This window comes from Manis javanica, chromosome 8 (genome assembly GCF_040802235.1).
Source record: "Manis javanica isolate MJ-LG chromosome 8, MJ_LKY, whole genome shotgun sequence".
NCBI classification, from domain to species: Eukaryota; Metazoa; Chordata; class Mammalia; order Pholidota; family Manidae; genus Manis; species Manis javanica.
This window is the reverse complement of record NC_133163.1, coordinates 86006326-86027088: the sequence shown is the minus strand read 5'-3', so window position 1 is coordinate 86027088 and position 20763 is coordinate 86006326. Positions and strand designations below refer to the sequence as shown.

General features: G+C 36.7%; 1 protein-coding gene across 6 annotated transcripts in view; it reads left to right on the top strand.

Annotated features, from left to right (window-relative positions):
* Nucleotides 1–20763, top strand: part of DPH6 (diphthamine biosynthesis 6) — a 234551-nt gene that overhangs the window by 257 nt on the left and 213531 nt on the right. For all 6 annotated transcript variants that reach the window (XR_005056047.2, XR_005056046.2, XM_036998452.2 and 3 more), the window contains exon 2: nucleotides 3195–3289. Coding sequence is in view for 4 of the 6 variants with exons in the window: in XM_036998452.2 (XP_036854347.1) it covers nucleotides 3195–3289 (95 nt within the window). In the remaining 2 variants the exon portion in view is untranslated. The remainder of the gene's footprint in view (nucleotides 1–3194; nucleotides 3290–20763) is intronic.

Genomic DNA, 20763 nt, shown 5'->3' with positions numbered 1-20763 from the left:
TGAGCTGCCGGCTGGGGCTATTCGGCGACACCTCCCGGCCACAGGAAAAGGCGGGGCCTTACAGCCTTTGCGCGCGGCTAGTACCCCGCGCCTGGGCTCGCGCCCTGCAACCTGCCGGTCGTCGCTTCTCTGGTCTTCTGGCCCTCAAAATTGGATTCACTTGGGGAACTTTAAAAACTACTGATTCCTGGGTCTCATTGCCAGAGCCTTGGTTTAATTACTCTGACGCAGTCTGGGGTCGAATTCTTAAAAGTTTTAATGTTTGAGAGCCAGAACGTGATTCCACTTGGCCCCGCCTGCGCGTCTCACAGCTTTCTATCCCCTTCTGTAGCTCCCCTCAGTCTTTCTGTCGGGTCTTCTGGGTCCTGTGTCCCTCCCAACGCTGACACTGCCTCCACCCTTTCCCACTTAGGACCATCTCTCCCTCACCTGCAGTCTCACGTGTGTCTGGATTGCTCGTGATATGGATGTTTTGTATCTTGTGGTTCAAGTACAGAGAAGGGATCTCCTACCTCAGGATGGAGAAGGAATTGTATCAATTTTATCCTAAATCCAGTTGCTTTTGCTACAGATACTTAGAGTGACCTCATGGTAACGGACTCTTGTCTCAAAAAGAAGTATGAACTCTATACTGACCAGTCATATTTGGGTATATAAAGTCCCATGACAACCAAAGACAGGCCAGTTTGTGTTGCCGTACTCAATCTGTAAACTAAAGCAAAAGGGAATGTAAAAATATTTAAAAGAGAATTAGACTATTTGAATATTTGATGAGATTTGTACCTGTATAGAGTGCTTAAGATAACACCAAAGTCATGCGTTTTCTTTTCTAAGCCCTTTGAAGATTTCGTGAACGTTTTTTGTTCAATGCCCTAGTAAATTGATACTGGCTAACAATAGTGACTTATTGGCGATGTACCATAATCCCTTCTGTAGTGACTGGCATATTCCAGTTTCTTCTGATTCAATGCCATTTTTAGAAGACTAATGTCAAAATATTCTTAATCAATGAATTTCATCTGTAAAATGAATGATGAGGTTTGAGAAATTGTCTTCATTTGATCTAGATAGATAAGGATAAAAAATAGTTCAGGAAATGAGTAATTCACATCCACGTGCAATTTGCCAGTTTATTGAAGTGAGACTCATCAACTGAAGATTCAGAAACCTTGGAGAGAAGGAGAGAATATTGGTGTGAACACAAACATTACACTAAAAATTCTCTAATAGGCATATATTATTTTTATAATAAAGGAAACTACTGAAAAAAGTCAATGTTGGAAAATTCTTGTTACTCTAATATCTAAATAAATGGTAGGAGACATGTTAAGTCGAATACATAACAATACATATATATGAAAATGCATACATAATATATATCCATGTAAACTTGAATATACATGAATTCAAACTTAAATACACTGAATTTATTTGCAATATATCTTTTTTGCATATATATGTACTAAAATGAGAGATGGGATATGTGTGTGTATTTTAGGGAATAAGTGAAACAAAGATTCGCATATATCTTTAGGTCATAAAGAACATTATTTTCCTTATGCACAAAAGATTCAGCCATTGAATTTTGCAGTTGAATGACACTGAGGATTAGCCAGGACATTCTCTAATTTTATAATGAATCATGTAAACCCAAGCACACTGAGTAACTTAGCTTAGTATCCCAGAATTGGGAATTAGAATTCTGGTCTGCAGGATTTCTCACCTAACATATGCTTATGTGCTGTGTGATGTTCTTAGACGGAAATAAAGTACTTGGCATTTCCCAAACTTCTTTGACCTTGGAAACCTTTTGTTCGTAGAGTATTTTCTGGACTCAAGTATTCCATAGAACACAATTAGTGAAATACTATATTAAAACCATATTGAAATCTTGGCATATTTTGAAATTATAAGGCTAAATTCTGATTATGATTTAATCTTTAATATTCTAAATATTCTAAAGAATTTGTCAGATTCTTTTGTCCTGTGGAAATAGAGCAGCAATATTCAATAGTGGAAGTTGTTGAGGATGTGCTTACGGTAATATCAGAATCTGAGGAAAGGGAGCATGATGCATAGTTTCACTTTGTCCCTTGCAATCACTGAACCCTTGAGAAAATAATTGCTAACTGTTTGTAATGTGGTAGAGGTAGACAAATGTTAGGAACAAAAAAAAAGGCAAAAAAGGGCCAACTTACAGGATAATCAATATCTTTTTCAAAGTTTCTTGGGCTTTGAATAAATCTGGACATTGCCTGGGGATACTTTTGCAGATCTTAAGCAAAGGGAACAGAAGGGAAAAAAAGAAGAGAGGAAGCACTGATAAAAGAAAGGAAGAAATATGTAGTGAGAATCAGTAGAGTATTAAACCAAAATAGCAGAGTTTGCCATTCAACCTTATTATAAATGAACTATAATTTGTCGTGACTTAAGTGATTTGCCCCTATCTTAGGTAGATTTGAACCTAGAATTTAAAAGTTCCTTTCAATATGTTTATTGGATTTATGCTCGTCTTATCCATCATAATATATGTGATAGCTTCCATCATATGTGTGTGTATGTGTGTGTATATATATATATATATGTATAGTGATAGACCGATATTTTGTCAGTATAATTCAATATTTTGTTTTCTATTCCTGCAGAATTTGAACCCATCAGGTATATCAAATTTTGTCATTAGAATGGATCGCAAATATTTAATTTCATCTTAGATTTGGTGATGGTGGCCAATTACATTTCTTATAGTGAAACAGAATGAATGTTAATGTTTTTCTCTTTTTTCATAGTGAATTTCACCTAAAGAATATATATATAAAGTATTTAGCTGGAGTGTAAAATTACATCATATTTTATTTGCAAAGCATTTTGTGTATTAAGTAAAGCCACAATTATAACCAAAAAGTTATATCATATTTTGTTTAGTATGGTCTTTGTTATAATGGCATATAATTTCATAAACTTTTTTTAAATTTCATAAGCTTGTGAATAGCAACCTTAGACATCCAGATTCACTTGTTCAGTTTGCTTATGCTATAGAAATTGCATGTGTTTTTTTTTTTTGCATTCTAATTGTAAAGCAGTCCCTCAGATATTCTGAAAAGCTGAATAAATGTGTTATATTTTAATATCTAATCATTCTATGTTGAATAATGGTCAGTAATCTGATATCTCTTTATCTCTTTATTTTTTAGTGGTGGGAAGGACAGCTGTTATAATATGATGCAGTGCATTGCTGCTGGGCATCAGATTGTTGCTTTAGCAAATCTAAGACCAGATGAAAATCAAGGTAAGTATATATTTTTATCAGGAAGTTCTCTAAATGACTGAAAAGTACAACTTCATAATTAAATTCTATTGTATGCAGTATGAGAAGACAAAAGAACTAATATATTTATCTATCACCTATTAGATGCTAGGTTCTGTTCTATGTTTTCAATTACATATCCTTTAATCCCCATAAGAGCACGTAGAGTTTTATCAGAGAGAGATACTAAGGCTTAGAGTTTTATAAATTTGTCCAAGGTAAAATAGCAGGAATAAACTCACAGAGCTGAGACTTCAACCCTTTTCAGAATGTACTGCCATTGCACCACAACACATTTCTAAGCGTTTTAAGCAATGTGCAGGTAAATAAGATAAAACCTCTAGAAGCTATGAGACATATATTGATAAATGATAACAAAAGAATTTTATTGTTAAAAGGATCCAGTTTAGCCATTTTAGATGTAAGTTAAGTGTGAGACTTGAGAGGCATAAAGTAATACATTTCCACATTTTACTTTATTCATAAAATAACCCACAGACCTCATTTTAGCTACTTTTTAAAGTTTTCTCCCCAATGAAATTTCCCCAATAAAAGGAAAAGAAGGGACATGAGCTCAATAGTCCAAGCAGGTTTATTGCTAAACCAGAGAGGGACCTCTCTGTTCTGGCGAGCAGAACAAAGAAGGCCTCTCTTACAGGCTAAGAGGCTTTTTATAACGTCTTTTGGGTGGGCTTTTGAGGGGGTGGGCTGGGGAAAGGGCAAGCTTGTGGCTTGCTGATGTGACCTCTGGAAAATGCTTGTGGCCTTAGTAAAATGAAACAAGTCTCTCTGAGATGGTGGGTGGGCTTATTCAAATGATAGTACTCCTGTCTGGGTTCTGTCATCCAATTAGAACTTTTTCCTTTCTTCTGTGTCCATGTCTGTGTCCAGATTTCCACTTTTAATAAGAACACCAGTCATATTGCATTGAAGGCCCATCCTAATAACTTCATCTTAACTAATTATTTAAGTGATGACCCTATTTCCAAATAAGGTCATATTTTGAGTTACTGGATGTTAGGACATCAACATAAGAATTTGGGAGGGACACGGTGCAACCTACAACAGTATCTTTTTCTCTACTGCAATGTAATTGAAATAGTTTTAGGTGTATGACATAATTATTTGGTAATGTATATACTGCAAATTGATTACCGCGATACATTTAGTTATTATCCATCACCACATATTAAAGTGTTTTTTCTCAATTAGAACTTTTTAAAAAATAAAAATATGCATCAATTTGCTCTTTTATTATACCTGTATAGGTATAGATATTAACCACTAAAATTTAATAGGGAGAGATTAACACTTGTCTAACTTTATTTATTGTTCACATGGCACTTCTAATAAGATCTTTTTATCATCTCCTTTACTAAACTTCTTTTGAGACTCCATAGTTTTGCCTTACTGTTATTTTAGATGAATTAAATGAGTCGTATATGTGAAAATGCTAATCATAGTTCCTGGCATGAAGTTGACATCCAATAAATTTAGTCGAATCTGAATCTGACACTGAATATTTCCTTTTTTTCTTCCTTTCTTCCTTTGTTCCTCCCTTACCTCCCTCCCTTTCTCCTTCCTTCTTCTTCAAGGTTGCCAGTCTTTTGGCTTTTTGTTTTTATATCATTTTACAGTTGTCTTCTGTTTATTTTGCCTTTGCTTTTTATTGCCACATAGATTGGTTGTAAGTTCCTCGAGAGGAGAGGTCATATTTTCTGTGTTCCTTTAATTGCTCCTTAGCACTTGGGACAGCTCTATGCCTCTGAAAGGCAGTCACCTGAACTTATTGGTAGATAGATGAATAATGAACTGACTAGAATTAGCCCTGGAATAGTGAGCAGTTATTTCAGTCAGATATTTGAATTTTCTTTTCTTTTGATGAAGACCCAAGTAATGATGGAAATGAAGTGGGAAGATAGAGATTAGAAATATTTCATATGAAGAATTAGAACAATGCCTGTAGAGTGTCAGGGTAACACGCATTCAAGGATTTTGTACTGGAATTCCTATAATAAAGTGTATCTTTTTAGAAGTGAGGTGTTTTGAAAATGACTTACTTCTAACTTTAAATAATAAAGAGAAAACTCTTTGACTAAGGGTGAGTGGGTACACTGTAATTTCTATAAGAAGAATTTCCTTACAGTCTTATGTTCTGTTACCAAAGGAAAGAAACTCCCTTATCCCTCTGGCTAGACAAGTGACTTTTTTAGGCTTTTCATCTGAGAGGTCTTGGTTTGTAAAAAGCAGATGTTTATATATTGTGTAATACATTAATGATATAATTTCCATCGCTGAAATTTCTCTCTTGTTTTCAGCTTTTCTATGTGATGAATTATTATAGTTACCTTGTACTGAATCATTAATGTGTAATTTCCCATGTGCTCATGGTTTACTGGCAGGCTGGATAAGATGAAAAGCAAAGTGTACCTTTAAATTATATCTCACAGTGGAATGGACACATTTATTTAGAATATTGTTATAAAAAATAAATAGGAAATGGAACTAGAATATTATTAAATAAAATCTGGAAAAAACCAACTATAGTAATTGTGGAAGAGAATACATAGCTGTGGGTTAGTAGATGGATAGAGTTAGCTAATCTTGATTTAAAGTCAGCATAAAATTGGTGATTATTGAATGAGTCATTGACTTCTTTTTTTGCCCGAATGTTTTGTTAAAGTAACTGGTAGAGATGACTCCAGTATAAAGTGAAGTTGGTTAGAGTGAATTCACAGCACTGGCTTTTCAGCAGTAGTCTGGAAAGGAATTTATCCCCGTCAATGGTGATAATATGAACTTGTCATAAAATTCACAAAACCATGTCTTCAGATTTGTAGTAGGGACTTTTGTGGCATGTTAATTGAGGTGCTTCAGGCAAGAGAGGAGCCTTTTGGTTTTATTTGCAGTATTACCATTTTTGCAATATAGCTTCCATTAATAAAAGTTACATTGTGGTTAGGACTAAATGGAGCCTTAAAGGAAAATTGTCTCCTAGTTTTTTGAAGGAAAAAGTTCTAATTCATATGCTAACATCAGGAAATTTCTTGCTAAGAAGCGAAAAGTTCTTTAAATATATTAATTTGATTGTATATCCTTTAAAATGAAGACATTTCAAGATCCAGCTGAAGTTTGAAATGAGGATAGGTTGAAAGGTTTTTGGGTAACTTTGGCTCTATCTCTACTTCCAACTGTGACTAGGGGTAGACAGATTTATTATAATAATGTGGGTACATTAAAGCCAGTCTGATGTGTGAGTTCAGAAACTTGGTGAACCAAAATGTGATGGCATATGGTGATGGTTTGATTATGGGAGCAGCCCTTACTATATCATTTTCATGCCTTTTGATAGTATACTTTCATATTCAGTGGCAAGCCTGGACCTTCTCTGCATATATGCATATACACACACGTACATACATGTATGTTTGTAGTGTTTTGTAACTTTCTGTATAAACTCAATAACATTGTAAACACTTTCCATGTCATTAAGTATTTTTGTATCATAGAATCTCCTATATATCTTGGTTGGAACATAAATACCCTATGAAATATGTGTTCTGTGGATAGATAAATTTGAGAGATAGTTCATACTGTCTGTCCTTATTTAAGCACCTTAAAGCATATTAGCCTAGGAAGAATGACAGCAAAGGCACCTTTTCTATAAAAAACATGGTTTATCCCCATTTTTTAAATAAACCTATTTGACCACAGATTCCTTTTTTCATTCAATACCTATTATTGTATCAGGGAATTTCTATTTTGAAGAACATACTTTAGAAAATGCATTTCTTTAAAATCATTAATGGCTACATAGTATATGTCATTCTAATAATATACTGTAATTTTTAATATAATACTCTTATAAATATCTTTGCAAATAATCTCTATGTACATTCATGATTCTTTTTGCTAAAGAGTAAAGTTATGAGATCAAAAGTCTATTCCAGTATATTTCTAAGTCCACTTGTATTATCAGAGTCTGATGTGACTCATCTGTTTTGAAAATTTTACTCATTGGTATTTTTAGAATCTTGTGACAGCCAGTGATTGTTACTGCTCTGCTTATGTGTCAGTACACATTTATAACTGCTCTAACAATATTGAGTTTTATTTATTTATTTAGATAAACAATTTTATTGAAAATATATTACAGAGCTTATGGGCCCACATGCAGCATGGTGATTTTTTAAAAATTTTCTTATTGAGGTAAAATTAGTATTAAATATTATGTTATTTTTAGGTGTTCAACATAATAATTCAGTATTGTATATACTACAAAGTGATCACAAATAAGTCTAGTTACTATCCATCAACATCCATCACCCATTTTGCCATCCCACAGCCTACTTAGCCCTCTGATAATTACAAATCTGTTCTCTGTATCTCTGGTTTTTTTGTTTTATTTGTTTGTTTCTTTTGACTTTTAGGTTCCACCTATAAGTGTCATCATTCACTATTTGTCTTTATCTATTGGACTTGCTTAGTATGATAGCCTCAAGTTTCATCCATATTGCCACAAATGGGAAGATTTCCTTATTTTCAATGGTTGAGTAGTATTTCATTGTATATGTATACCACATCTTCTTTATCCATTCATCCATTGATGAAAACTTATCTTGTTTCCATATCTTGACTATTGTGAATAATGCTGCAGTCAACATGGGAGTAAATATGTCTTATCTAATTAACAGTTTTGTTTTCTTTGGGTATATATCCAGAAGTGGAGTAGCTGGGACATATGGTAGTTCTATTTTTAATTTTTTGAAGAATGTTCATACTGTTTTCCATGACAGATGCACCAATTTACATTCCCACCAACAGTGTACAAGAGTTCGCTTTTCTCTACATCTTTGCCATCACTTGTTATTTCTTGTCTTTTTTATGCCAGCCATGATGGGTGTGAGGTTATCTCTCATTGTAGTTTTTATTGCATTTCCCTGATAGTGATGTTGCAGTTCTTTTTATGTGCCTGTTGGCCATATGTATATCATCTTTGGGAAAATGTCTAGATCCTCTCCCACTTTTTTGAATTGGATTGTTAATTGTTTTGCTGTTGAGTTGTTTGAGTGCTTTATATATACAAGTGGGTATTAGCCCTTATTGGATATATGTTTTACAAATATTTCCTTCCACTGAATAGGTTACCTTTCTATGATGATGATGGTTTTGTTTGTTGTACAGTAACTTTTTGGGTTGGTATAGTGCCACTTGTTTATTTTTGCTTTTGTATTTTGATATGGATTGCATTGAATCTGTAGATTGCTTTTAGCAGGATGGCCATTTTGACAATATTAATTCTTCCTATTCATGAGCATGGGATAGATTTCCATTTATCGGTGTCTTCTTTAATTTCTCTCATGAGTGTCTTGTAGTTTTCAGAGTATATGTCTTTTACTTCCTTGTTTAGGCTTATACCTAGTTATTTTATTCTTTTTGACGCAAGTGTAAATGGAGTTGTTTTCCTGATTCCTCTTTCTGCTAGTTCATCATTAGTATATAGGAATGCAACAGATTTCTGTGTATTAATTTTGTATCCTGCAACTTTGCTGAATTCAGTTTTTAGTTCTAATAGTTTTTTGGTAATTAAAAATGTTGAGGTATGTACCCACTATACCCATTTTGTTGAGAGTTTTTATCATGCACAGATGTTGAATTTTGTCAAACACTTTTTCAGCATGTATTGAGATGATCATGTGGTTTTTATCTCTTTTGTTGATGTGATGTATTATATTGATTTATGAATATTGTACTATCCTTGCTTCTCTGGAAAAAATGACTTTTGGTCATGATGGATGATCTTTTTGATGTGTTTTTGGATTCGATTTCCTGATGTTTCATTGAACATTTTTGCATCTATGGTCATCAGGGATATTGGTCTGTAATTTTCTTTTTTTGTGGTATCTGTTTGGATTTGGTGTTAGAGTGATACTGGCCTTATAGAATGAGTTTGGGAGTATTCCCACCTCTTCTACTTTTTGGAATGCTTTAAGAAGGATTGGTATTAACTCATCTTTAAATGTTTGGTAAAATTCAGCTGTGAAGCTGTCTGTACCTGGAATTTTGTTTTGGGGGAGTTAATTTTGATTATCAATTTGATTCCATTGCTGTTAATTGTTCAGATTTTCCATTTCTTCCTGGGTCAGGCTTGGAAGATTGTATTTTTCTAGGAAGTTGTCCATTTCTTCTAAGTTGTCCAATTTATTGGCATATAATTTTTCATAGTATTCTCTAATAATTCTTTGTATTTCCATGGTGTCATTTTGATTTTTCCTTTTTCATTTCTGATTTTGTTTATGTGTGTACACTCTCTTTTTTCTTGTTATGTCTGAATAGGAGTTTATCTGTTTTGTTTATTTTGTCAAAGAACCAGCTCCTGGTTTCATTGATTTTTTCAATTGTTTTATTCTCTGTTTCATTTATTTCTGCTCTGATCTTTATTATGTTCCTCCTACTGACTTTGGATTTCATATGTTCTTCTTTTTCTAGTTTCTTTAATTGTGATTTTAGACTGGATTGTCCTTGTTTCTTCTGGTTAGCCTGTATTGCTGTGTACTTTCCACTTAGAACTGCCTTTGCCACATCCTGCAGCTTTTGGTCTGTTGTGTTTTTGTTCTTATTTGTCTCCATGTATTGCTTGATTTCTGTTTTAATTTGTTCATTGATTCATTGATTATATAGAAGCATGTTGTTTAGCCTCCATGTGTATAAGTCTTGTTTTCTTTGCATAATTTATTTTTAGTTTCATGCCATTGTGGTCTGGGAAGCTCCTTGATACAATTTCAATCTTTTTTAATTTATTGAGGCTCTTCTTGTGGCCTATTCTGGAGGATGTTCCATATACACTTGAGAAGAATGTGTATCCTGCTGCTTTTGGTTGGAGTGTTCTGTAGATATCACTTTTGAGCTAATGTATTGTTTAGTGCCTCTGTTTCCTTGTTTATTTTCTGTCTTGTTGATCTGCCTATTAGTATGAATGGTGTGTTAAAGTGTCCTAAAATGAAGGTTTTGTAATCTATTTCCCTTTTAATTCTGTTAGTATTTGTTTTATATATTTAATTGCTCCTTTGTTGGATAAATAGATATTTATAATAATTATATGCTCTTGTTGGACTGATCCCTTTATCATTAATTTAATGGCCTTTGTTTCTTCTTACTTTCTTTGTTTTGAAGTCTATTTTGTCTAAGTACTGTTACTCCTGCTTTTCTCTCTTTGTTATTTGCAAGTAATCTTTTTCCATCTCTTCACTTTTAGTCTGTGTATGTCTTTTGAGTCTGAAATGAGTCTCTTGTAGACAGCAATATAGATGGGTCTTGTTTCCTTATCCATTCTTCTACTCTGTCTTTTGATTGGTGCATTTAGTCCATTTACATTTAAGGTGAATATTGATAGACAGGTACTTATTGCCATTTTATTAATTGTTTTCTGGCTGTTTTTTAAAGCTCCTCACTGTTCCTTTCTTCCTCTCTTATACTCTTCTCTTGTTATTGATGGTTTTCTTTAGTATTGTAATGGATTCTCTCTAATTTGCTTATTTTTGTGTGTGTATATTTATTGTAATCTGTAGTGTTGTGGCTAACTAAGGCTCAATGATAGCTTCTTTATAATAGTCTATCTTAAATTGATGATTGCTCTGTTTCAAACACAATCTAAAGGTACTTCTTTTTTCCCTTCTTCCACTTCTACATTTTTTGTATTAGATGTTATAATCTGCACTTTTTGTGTATCCTGTGATCATTTTGTATGTAGTTGATTTTGCTTCTTTTGTTTTGTTTTAATTTCCTACTGTTCAGTAATTTGTTGGTCTACTAACTTTACTGTAGGTTTATTTTCACTGGTGAAAGCTATTTGGCCTTAGGGTAATTTCCATCTATAGCAATCCTTTTAACATATTATAAGTGTGACTTAGTGGTTTCAAATTCCTTCAACTTTTGTTTATCTGGAAATTGTTTAATCCCTACTTCAAATTTAGATGATAATCTTGCCAGGTAGAGGATTCTTGGTTGGAGGTCCTTCAGTTTCAGTATATTACGTATATCATGCCACTGTTTTCTGGCCTGTTGAGAAGTCTGCTGATAGCCTGATGGGATTTCCTTTATAAGTAGTCCTTTTTTCTCTCTCTGGCTACTTTCAACACATTCTCCTTATCCTTGATCTTTGCCTTTTTAATTATTATATGTCTTGGTGTGTCCTCTTGGGGTTCCTTTTGTTGGGCATCTCTGATTCTATGACCTGAGTGTCTATTTCCTTCCCTAGATTGGGGAAGTTTTCAACTATTATTTTCTTAAAGAGACTTTCTATCCCTTTGTCATTCTCTTCTCCTTCTAGTACCCCTATTATGCAAATACAGTTTTCTTTGGAATGGTCACATAGCTCTCTTATTCTTTCATTCCTAGAGATCCTTATATTCTCTCTTCCTCAGCTTCTTTGTTTTCCTATTTCCTAATTTCTAGTTCATTTACCCTCTCCTCTACATGATCTAATCTACTTTTAAATCCCTCCACTGTATGTTTCATTTCAGGTGCTGTATTCTTCAGCTCTGAATGGCTCTTTTTCAAGTCTATTGCTTTGTCAACGTCCTCCCTGAGATCTTGAATACTTTTCTGTAAATCCATGAGCATGTTTATGACTTTTATATTAAAATCTTTATCAAGGAGCCAGGATGGCGGCGTGAGTAGAGCAGTGGAAATCTCCTCCCAAAAACACATAGAGCTATGAAAAGAGAACAAAGAAAAATCTTCCTAAAATAGAGACCACAGGACACAGGACAACATCCAGACCACATCCACACCTGCAAGAACCCAGCGCCTTGCGAAGGGGAGTGCTTTTTGGAAGTATTAAAGGGGCAGGACAGGTCACTTAGACCAGAGGCAGGGAATCTGGGGATCTCTGGGCACTCTAACCCCCTGGGCAGCAGGGAGCACAGAGACCCCTTATGGAGATAAATAGCCTCCTGGCCGCTCCCCCTCCAATGGGGCTCCACCATTTTGGAGGAACAGCCCCAGCCAGGCCAAGCCCACAGCAACCGCGGAGATAAACCCCAAAGCAACTGGGCAGGAAGCAGAAGCCCTGTCTGCGCACAGCTGCCCAGCACAAGCAACTAGAGGTCGCTATTCTCCCAGGAAAAGGCTACAAACCAACAAGAAGGGAAGCTCTTCCAGCGGTCACTTGTACCAGCTCTGCAAACTATATCTATCACCATGAAAAGGCAAAACTACAGGCAGACAAAGATCACAGAGACAACACCTGAGAAGAAGACAGACCTAACTAGTCCTCCTGAAAAAGAATTCAAAATAAAAATCATGAACATGCTGACAGAGATGCAGAGAAAAATGCAAGAGCAATGGGATGAGATGCAGAGAAAAATGCAAGAGCAGTGGGATGAGATGCAGAGAAAAATGCAAGAGCAGTGGGATGAAGTCCGGAAGGAGATCACAGATGTCAGGAAAGAGATCACAGAAGTGAAACAATCCCTGGAAGGATTTATAAGCAGAAGGGATAAGATGCAAGAGGCCATTGAAGGAATAGAAGCCAGAGAACAGGAACGTATAGAAGCTGACATAGAGAGAGATAAAAGGATTTCCAGGAATGAAACAACACTAAGAGAAATATGTGACCAATACAAAAGGAATAACATTCGTATTATAGGAATACCAGAAGAGGAAGAAAGAGGAAAAGGGATAGAAAGTGTCTTTGAAGAAATAATTGCTGAAAACTTCCCCAAACTGGGGGAGGAAATAATCGAACAGACCATGGAATTACACAGAACCCCCAACAGAAAGGATCCAAGGAGGACAACACCAAGACACATAGTAATTAAAATGGCAAGGATCAAGGACAAGGAAAGAGTTTTAAAGGCAGCTAGAGAGAAAAAGGTCACCTATAAAGGAAAACCAATCAGGCTAACATCAGACTTCTCAACAGAAACCCTACAGGCCAGAAGAGAATGGCATGATATACTTAATGCAATGAAACAGAAGGGCCTTGAACCAAGGATATTTATCCAGCACGACTATCATTTAAATATGATGGTGGGATTAAACAATTCCCAGACAAGCAAAAGCTGAGGGAATTTGCTTCCCACAAACCACCGCTACAGGGCATCCTACGGGGACTGCTCTAGATGGGAGCACCCCTAAAAAGAGCACAGAACAAAACACACAACATATGAAGAATGGAGGAGGAGGAATAAGAAGGGAGAGAAGAAAAGAATCTCCAGACAGTGTATATACAGCTCAATAAGTGAGCTAAGTTAGGCAGTAAGATACTAAAGAAGCTAACCTTGAACCTTTGGTAACCACGAATCTAAAGCCTGCAATGGCAATAAGTACATATCTCTCAATAGTCACCCTAAATGTAAATGGACTTAATGCACCAATCAAAAGACACAGAGTAATAGAATGGATAAAAAAGCAAGACCCATCTATATGCTGCTTACAAGAAACTCACCTTAAACCCAAAGATAAGCATAGACTAAAAGTCAAGGGATGGAAAAACATATTTCAGGCAAACAACAGTGAGAAGAAAGCAGGGGTCGCAGTACTAATATCAGACAAAATAGACTTCAAAACAAAGAAAGTAACAAGAGATAAAGAAGGCCACTACATAATGATAAAGGGCTCAGTCCAACAAGAGGATATAACCATTCTAAATATATATGCACCCAATACAGGAGCACCAGCATATGTGAAGCAAATACTAACAGAACTAAAGAGGGAAATAGACTGCAATGCATTCATTGTAGGAGACTTCAACACACCACTCACCCCAAAGGATAGATCCACCAGGCAGAAAATAAGTAAAGACACACAGGCACTGAACAACACACTAGAACAGATGGACCTAATAGACATCTATAGAACTCTACATCCAAAAGCAACAGGATATACATTCTTCTCAAGTGCACATGGAACATTCTCCAGAATAGACCACATACTAGCTCACAAAAAGAGCCTCAGTAAATTCCAAAATATTGAAATTCTACCAACCAATTTTTCAGACCACAAAGGTATGAAAGTAGAAATAAATTCTACAAAGAAAACAAAAAGGCTCACAAACACATGGAGGCTTAACAACATGCTACTAAATAATCAATGGATCAATGAACAAATCAAAATAGAGATCAAGGAATATATAGAAACAAATGACAACAACAACACTAAGCCCCAACTTCTGTGGGATGCAGCGAAAGCAGTCTTAAGAGGAAAGTATATAGCAATCCAGGCACACTTGAAGAAGGAAGAACAATCCCAAATGAATAGTCTAACATCACAATTATTAAAACTGGAAAAAGAAGAACAAAGGAGGCCTAAAGTCAGCAGAAGGAGGGACATAATAAAGATCAGAGAAGAAATATAAACAAAATTGAGAAGAATAAAACAATAGCAAAAATCAACATAACCAAGAGCTGGTTCTATGAGAAAATAAACAAAATAGATAAGCCTCTAGCCCAACTTATTAAGAGAAAAAGAGAGTCAACACAAATCAACATAATCAGAAATGAGAATGGAAAAATCACGACAGACTCCACAGAAATACAAAGAATTATTAAAGACTACTATGAAAACCTATATGCCAACAAGCTGGGAAACCTAGAAGAAATGGACAACTTCCTAGAAAAATACAACCTCCCAAGACTGACCAAGGAAGAAACACAAAAGTTAAACAAACCAATTACAAGCAAAGAAATTGAAACAGTAATCAAAAAACTACCCAAGAACAAAACCCCGGGGCCGGACGGATTTACCTCGGAATTTTATCAGACACACAGAGAAGACATAATATCCATTCTCCTTAAAGTGTTCCACAAAATAGAAGAAGAGGGAATACTCCCAAACTCATTCTATGAGGCCAACATCACCCTAATACCAAAACCAGGCAAAGACCCCACCAAAAAAGAAAATTACAGACCAATATCCCTGATGAATGTAGATGCAAAAATACTCAATAAAATATTAGCAAACAGAATTCAACAGTATATCAAAAGGATCATACACCATGACCAAGTGGGGTTCATCCCAGGGATGCAAGGATGGTACAACACTCGAAAATCCATCAACATCATCCACCACATCAACGAAAAGAAAGACAAAAACCACATGATCATCTCCATAGATGCTGAAAAAGCATTTGACAAAATTCAACATCCATTCATGATAAAAACTCTCAGCAAAATGGGAATAGAGGGCAAGTACCTCAACATAATAAAGGCCATATATGATAAACCCACAGCCAGCATTATACCGAACAGCGAGAAGCTGAAAGCATTTCCTCTGAGATCGGGAACCAGACAGGGATGCCCACTCTCCCCACTGTTATTTAACATAGTACTGGAGGTCCTAGCCACGGCAATCAGACAAAACAAAGAAATACAAGGAATCCAGATTGGTAAAGAAGAAGTTAAACTGTCACTATTTGCAGATGATATGATACTGTACATAAAAAACCCTAAAGACTCCACTCCAAAACTACAAGAACTGATATCAGAATACAGCAAAGTTGCAGGATACAAAATTAACACACAGAAATCTGTGGCTTTCCTATACACTAACAACGAATCAATAGAAAGAGAAATTAGGAAAACAATTCCATTCACCATTGCATCAAAAAGAATAAAATACCTAGGAATAAACCTAACCAAAGAAGTGAAAGACTTATACTCTGAAAACTACAAGTCACTCTTAAGAGAAATTAAAGGGGACACTAATAAATGGAAACTCATCCCATGCTCATGGCTAGGAAGAATTAATATCGTCAAAATGGCCATCCTGCCCAAAGCAATATACAGATTTGATGCAATCCCTCTCAAATTACCAGCAACATTCTTCAATGAATTGGAACAAATAATTCAAAAATTCATATGGAAACACCAAAGACCCCAAATAGCCAAAGCAATCCTGAAAAAGAAGAATAAAGTAGGGGGGATCTCACTCCCCAACTTCAAGCTCTACTACAAAGCCATAGTAATCAAGACAATTTGGTACTGGCACAAGAACAGAGCCACAGACCAGTGGAACAGATTAGAGACCCCAGAAATTAACCCAAACATATATGGTCAATTAATATTTGATAAAGGAGCCATGGACATACAATGGCAAAATGACAGTCTCTTCAACAGATGGTGCTGGCAAAACTGGACAGCTACATGTAGGAGAATGAAACTGGACCATTGTCTAACCCCATATACAAAGGTAAACTCAAAATGGATCAAAGACCTGAATGTAAGTCATGAAACCATTAAAGTCTTGGAAAAAAACATAGGCAAAAACCTCTTAGACATAAACATGAGTGATCTCTTCTTGAACATATCTCCCCGGGCAAGGAAAACAACAGCAAAAATGAGCAAGTGGGACTACATTAAGCTGAAAAGCTTCTGTACAGCGAAAGATACCATCAATAGAACAAAAAGGAACCCTACAGTATGGGAGAATATATTTGAAAATGACAGATCCGATAAAGGCTTGACGTCCAGAATATATAAAGAGCTCACACGCCTCAACAAACAAAAAACAAATAACCCAATTAAAAAATGGGCAGAGGAACTGAACAGACAGTTCTCCAAAAAAGAAATACAGATGGCCAAGAGACACATGAAAAGATGCTCCACATCGCTAATTATCAGACAAATGCAAATTAAAACTACAATGAGGTATCACCTCACACCAGTAAGGATAGCTGCCATCCAAAAGACAAACAACAACAAATGTTGGCGAGGCTGTGGAGAAAGCGGAACCCTCCTACACTGCTGCTGGGAATGTAAATTAGTTCAACCATTGTGGAAAGCAGTATGGAGGTGCATCAAAATGCTCAATACAGACCTACCATTTGACCCAGGAATTCCACTCCTAGGAATTTACCCTAAGAACACAGCAATCAAGTTTGAGAAAGACAGATGCACTCCTATGTTTATCGCAGCACTATTTACAATAGCCAAGAATTGGAAGCAACCTAAATGTCCATCGGTAAATGAATTGATAAAGAAGATGTGGTACATATACACAATGGAATACTACTCAGCCATAAGAAGTGGAAAAATCCAACCATTTGCAGCAACATGGATGGAGCTGGAGAGTATAATGCTCAGTGAAATAAGCCAAGCGGAGAAAGAGAAATACCAAATGATTTCACTCATCTGAGGAGTATAGGAACAAAGGAAAAACTGAAGGAACAAAACAGCAGCAGAATTACAGAACCCAAAAATGGACTAACAGGTACCAAAGGGAAAGGAACTGGGGAGGATGGGTGGGCAGGGAGGAATAAGGGGGGGTAAGAAGAAGGGGGGTATTAAGATTAGCATGCATAGGGGGAGGGAGAAAGGGGAGGGTGGGCCGCACAACACAGAGAGGACAAGTAGTGATTCTACAACATTTTGCTAAGCTGATGGACAGTAACCGTAATGTGGTTGTTAGGGGGGACCTGATATAGGGGAGAGCATAGTAAACATAGTATTCTTCATGTAAGTGTAGATTAACAATTAAAAATTAAAAAAAAAAAAGAAAGAAAGAAAGAAAGAAAGAAAGAAAGAAAAGGGGGATTACTCCTTAACAGGATAATACTATTGGTAAATCAAAGATCAACGCATGCTTTAAATATCCTTAATGTTGATCACTTAAAGGGTGTCAGATGATCAGCTATGGAGGTACTCTTTTCTGATAATATTCCTTTCTCTTAATTTAAAAAAAAAAAAACAAAAACCAGTTACTGTGTGCTGACCTCCAATGAGTTCTGCACAGTGGTATAGAGGGCATGTCAAAGTGTGGGCAAAGGGTCTGTTTGTTTCAAGGCCTAGCTTGGATACCCATAAAATGAACTAAGATACGATATGAGGAGGAGCTTCCGGCATCAGCACTCTGTGGAGGACTTGTGCCGGGGGATGATCATCAAAAAGCCTCCACAGGGATCCGGACGATGCTGCGGTTGTGGCTGCATCCAGCCCACCGTCTCCTGGACTTGCCATAGGAATGAGGAGGGAGATGTCTAGGCTGGCATGTGCATACAGTGAGACAACAAATTGACCGGATCTGTACTGTTGGAACTCAACCAGAGGTTGGGAGGGGTGCAAGTTGTAGCACTCCAAAATCTCATGACTATAGACTATCTATGGTTAAAAGAACATATGGGATGTGAACAGATCCCAGAAATGGGCTGCTTTAATTTGTCTTATGGTTCAAGTACAGTTGGACAATATCCATCATATCATAGATAAATTTTCACAAATGCCTAGGGTGCCTAAATGGTTTTCTTGGCTTCACTGGAGATGGCTGGTAATTATAGATTTGCTTTGTTTATGTCACCGTATTCTTATTGTGTTAATATGTGTGTGCAAATTAGTCAGTAGTTTAAAACCTATACATACTTAAGGTACTATACAAGAAGATATGTCAAAGAAATAATCAGTCCTCCCATGTTTCCTTCATATGCTACATCTATAGCTTTTCTTCTTCCTTCCTAATTACAACCCTTAAATAGAATTCATGCCTCATATCGAATTTACCGAGTATCATAATTCCTCCAGGTGGTAAAGATACCTCGAGACAAGTGCTGGGCATAGAAGCCACAGGGCATAAATCTGCAAAGAAGTAAAAAGCTAACCTTTGCAAACAATATGGCTTCTCTCTCACTTACCAACTTTACATCTCCCTGTATGGCCCCGGAAGATGACTGGTTAGCCAGAGACGGGTAAGATTCCTCAAGGGAGGAACAACCTAAGACAGGCACAGTCGCAGGGGGGCCATCAGGTGAGAATTTGGGGATCAACAGAGGTGAGGCTCAGAACCTCACCCCCCCTGCTTTGAGAGAAATCTTCTGCATCCATGGATGTTTTGCTGCCCTTGTCTAGCCTGGATTAATACTTAGTCCATAGGCACACACCTGATCATCTGATCATCTACATTTGCCCTCTTACAGCACTAAACTATGTTTTCTACCTTTATCTTGCATCTACCTACCACTTCAGCATTTTATTAAAAATAAAAATAATAATAACAATAGGAGAAATGTGGGATCAACATATAAATCAAGTACAAAAATCAAACGAATATTCATATTTGACCTGATTGTTTATAGGTCATATTGCATGATCAAAACCGAAAGTTTCTGTGATGAATGCCCTTGTACTGTTCACCATGTAAGAATTTATTCACTATGTAAGAATTCGTTCACCATGTAAGAACTTGTTCGTTATGCTTCAGAAGATTGGAGACTGACTAGAATTAGGCTTGAGATGGATTAATGATTGTACATTGAGCGTTGACCCCCCCTATACTGAATTTTATTGTTGTTAACAACCATTTGATCAATAAATATGAGAGATGCCCTCTCAAAAAAAAAAAAAAAATCTTTATCAAGAAGATTGGTGATCTCTGTTTCATTTTGCCCTTTTTCTGGGGATTTGTCTTATAGTTTTGTTTGTATCAAACTCCTCTGCCTGCTCATTTTGTCAGGGATTCTGCATTTCTTCCTTTGTATTAGATGTCTCTGCTATGCTTTCTGGTCTAAAAAGTAAGAGCTTTATGAAGAAGGTGTGCTGTGGTGTCCAGAAGCTCAAGATTCTTTACTTTCTAGTACCTGGTTCTGTTTTACAGGGGTTCCAGTTGTTGGTGTGCTGTGGGTGGGCCACCTTTTTGTCTGGCTTATGTAGTGGTCTAAGTCTGGGTGGACAGTTGCTTGAGCTGCTGCCTTTGTTATCAGCTGAGGAATCTGTTGAGCTCTCTGTGCATGGGGCTGCTCTCTTTCTGGCCATCAGCAATGATAGGGCTACAGAGTTAATGGGGTGAGCGGACCAATGTGCCCTGGCTGGACACGCTGTACCAGGTTTGAACACCCACCAGGAGTAACAAGCTCTTAAGGCTGACTCCTCCAGGCACCTCTCCAGTTGGGCTGAAATGGAGCCAAGCAAGCAGGGAGAGTCTCTGTCTGCCAGGCAGCAAAATCTGATGCTGCTTCTGGGCCAAGTGTATTGTCTGTGGGCAGCATGCATGGGGAGGAGCCTTGGGCTGCATTGCCAGCAAGGGGGATGGAGCGTCTGGGGCTCCAAAGAGTTCCCTATCTGTTGGACCAAGGTAGGGCAGGGGAGGTATTACCCACCTGCCTTTTCTCCTGAGGAGAGAGTTCCATCCAACCTTTGTCCCCTCTGGTAACCTTCCCATTGCTAGCAGTTTTCAAACTGCTGCCTCTAGCTTGGGTCTCAGGACTGGCAAAGCATGCCTGCCCTCCACACTGGAGTCTTAGCCTCCCAGAGGCAGAGCTTAAGAACACAATAACTGAACTAAATATACCAGAGGGATTCAACAGAAGACTGAATGAAACAGAAGAACAGATCAGTGAGCAGGAAGATAAAGCAACTTAACTCACCAAGACAGAGGAACAAAAAGAAAGTAATTTAAAAAAGTGTCCAGCCCTGATAATCACCAGCACCCAATGTAATGTGAGTTCGTGCACCTGGAGCAGATCTCTA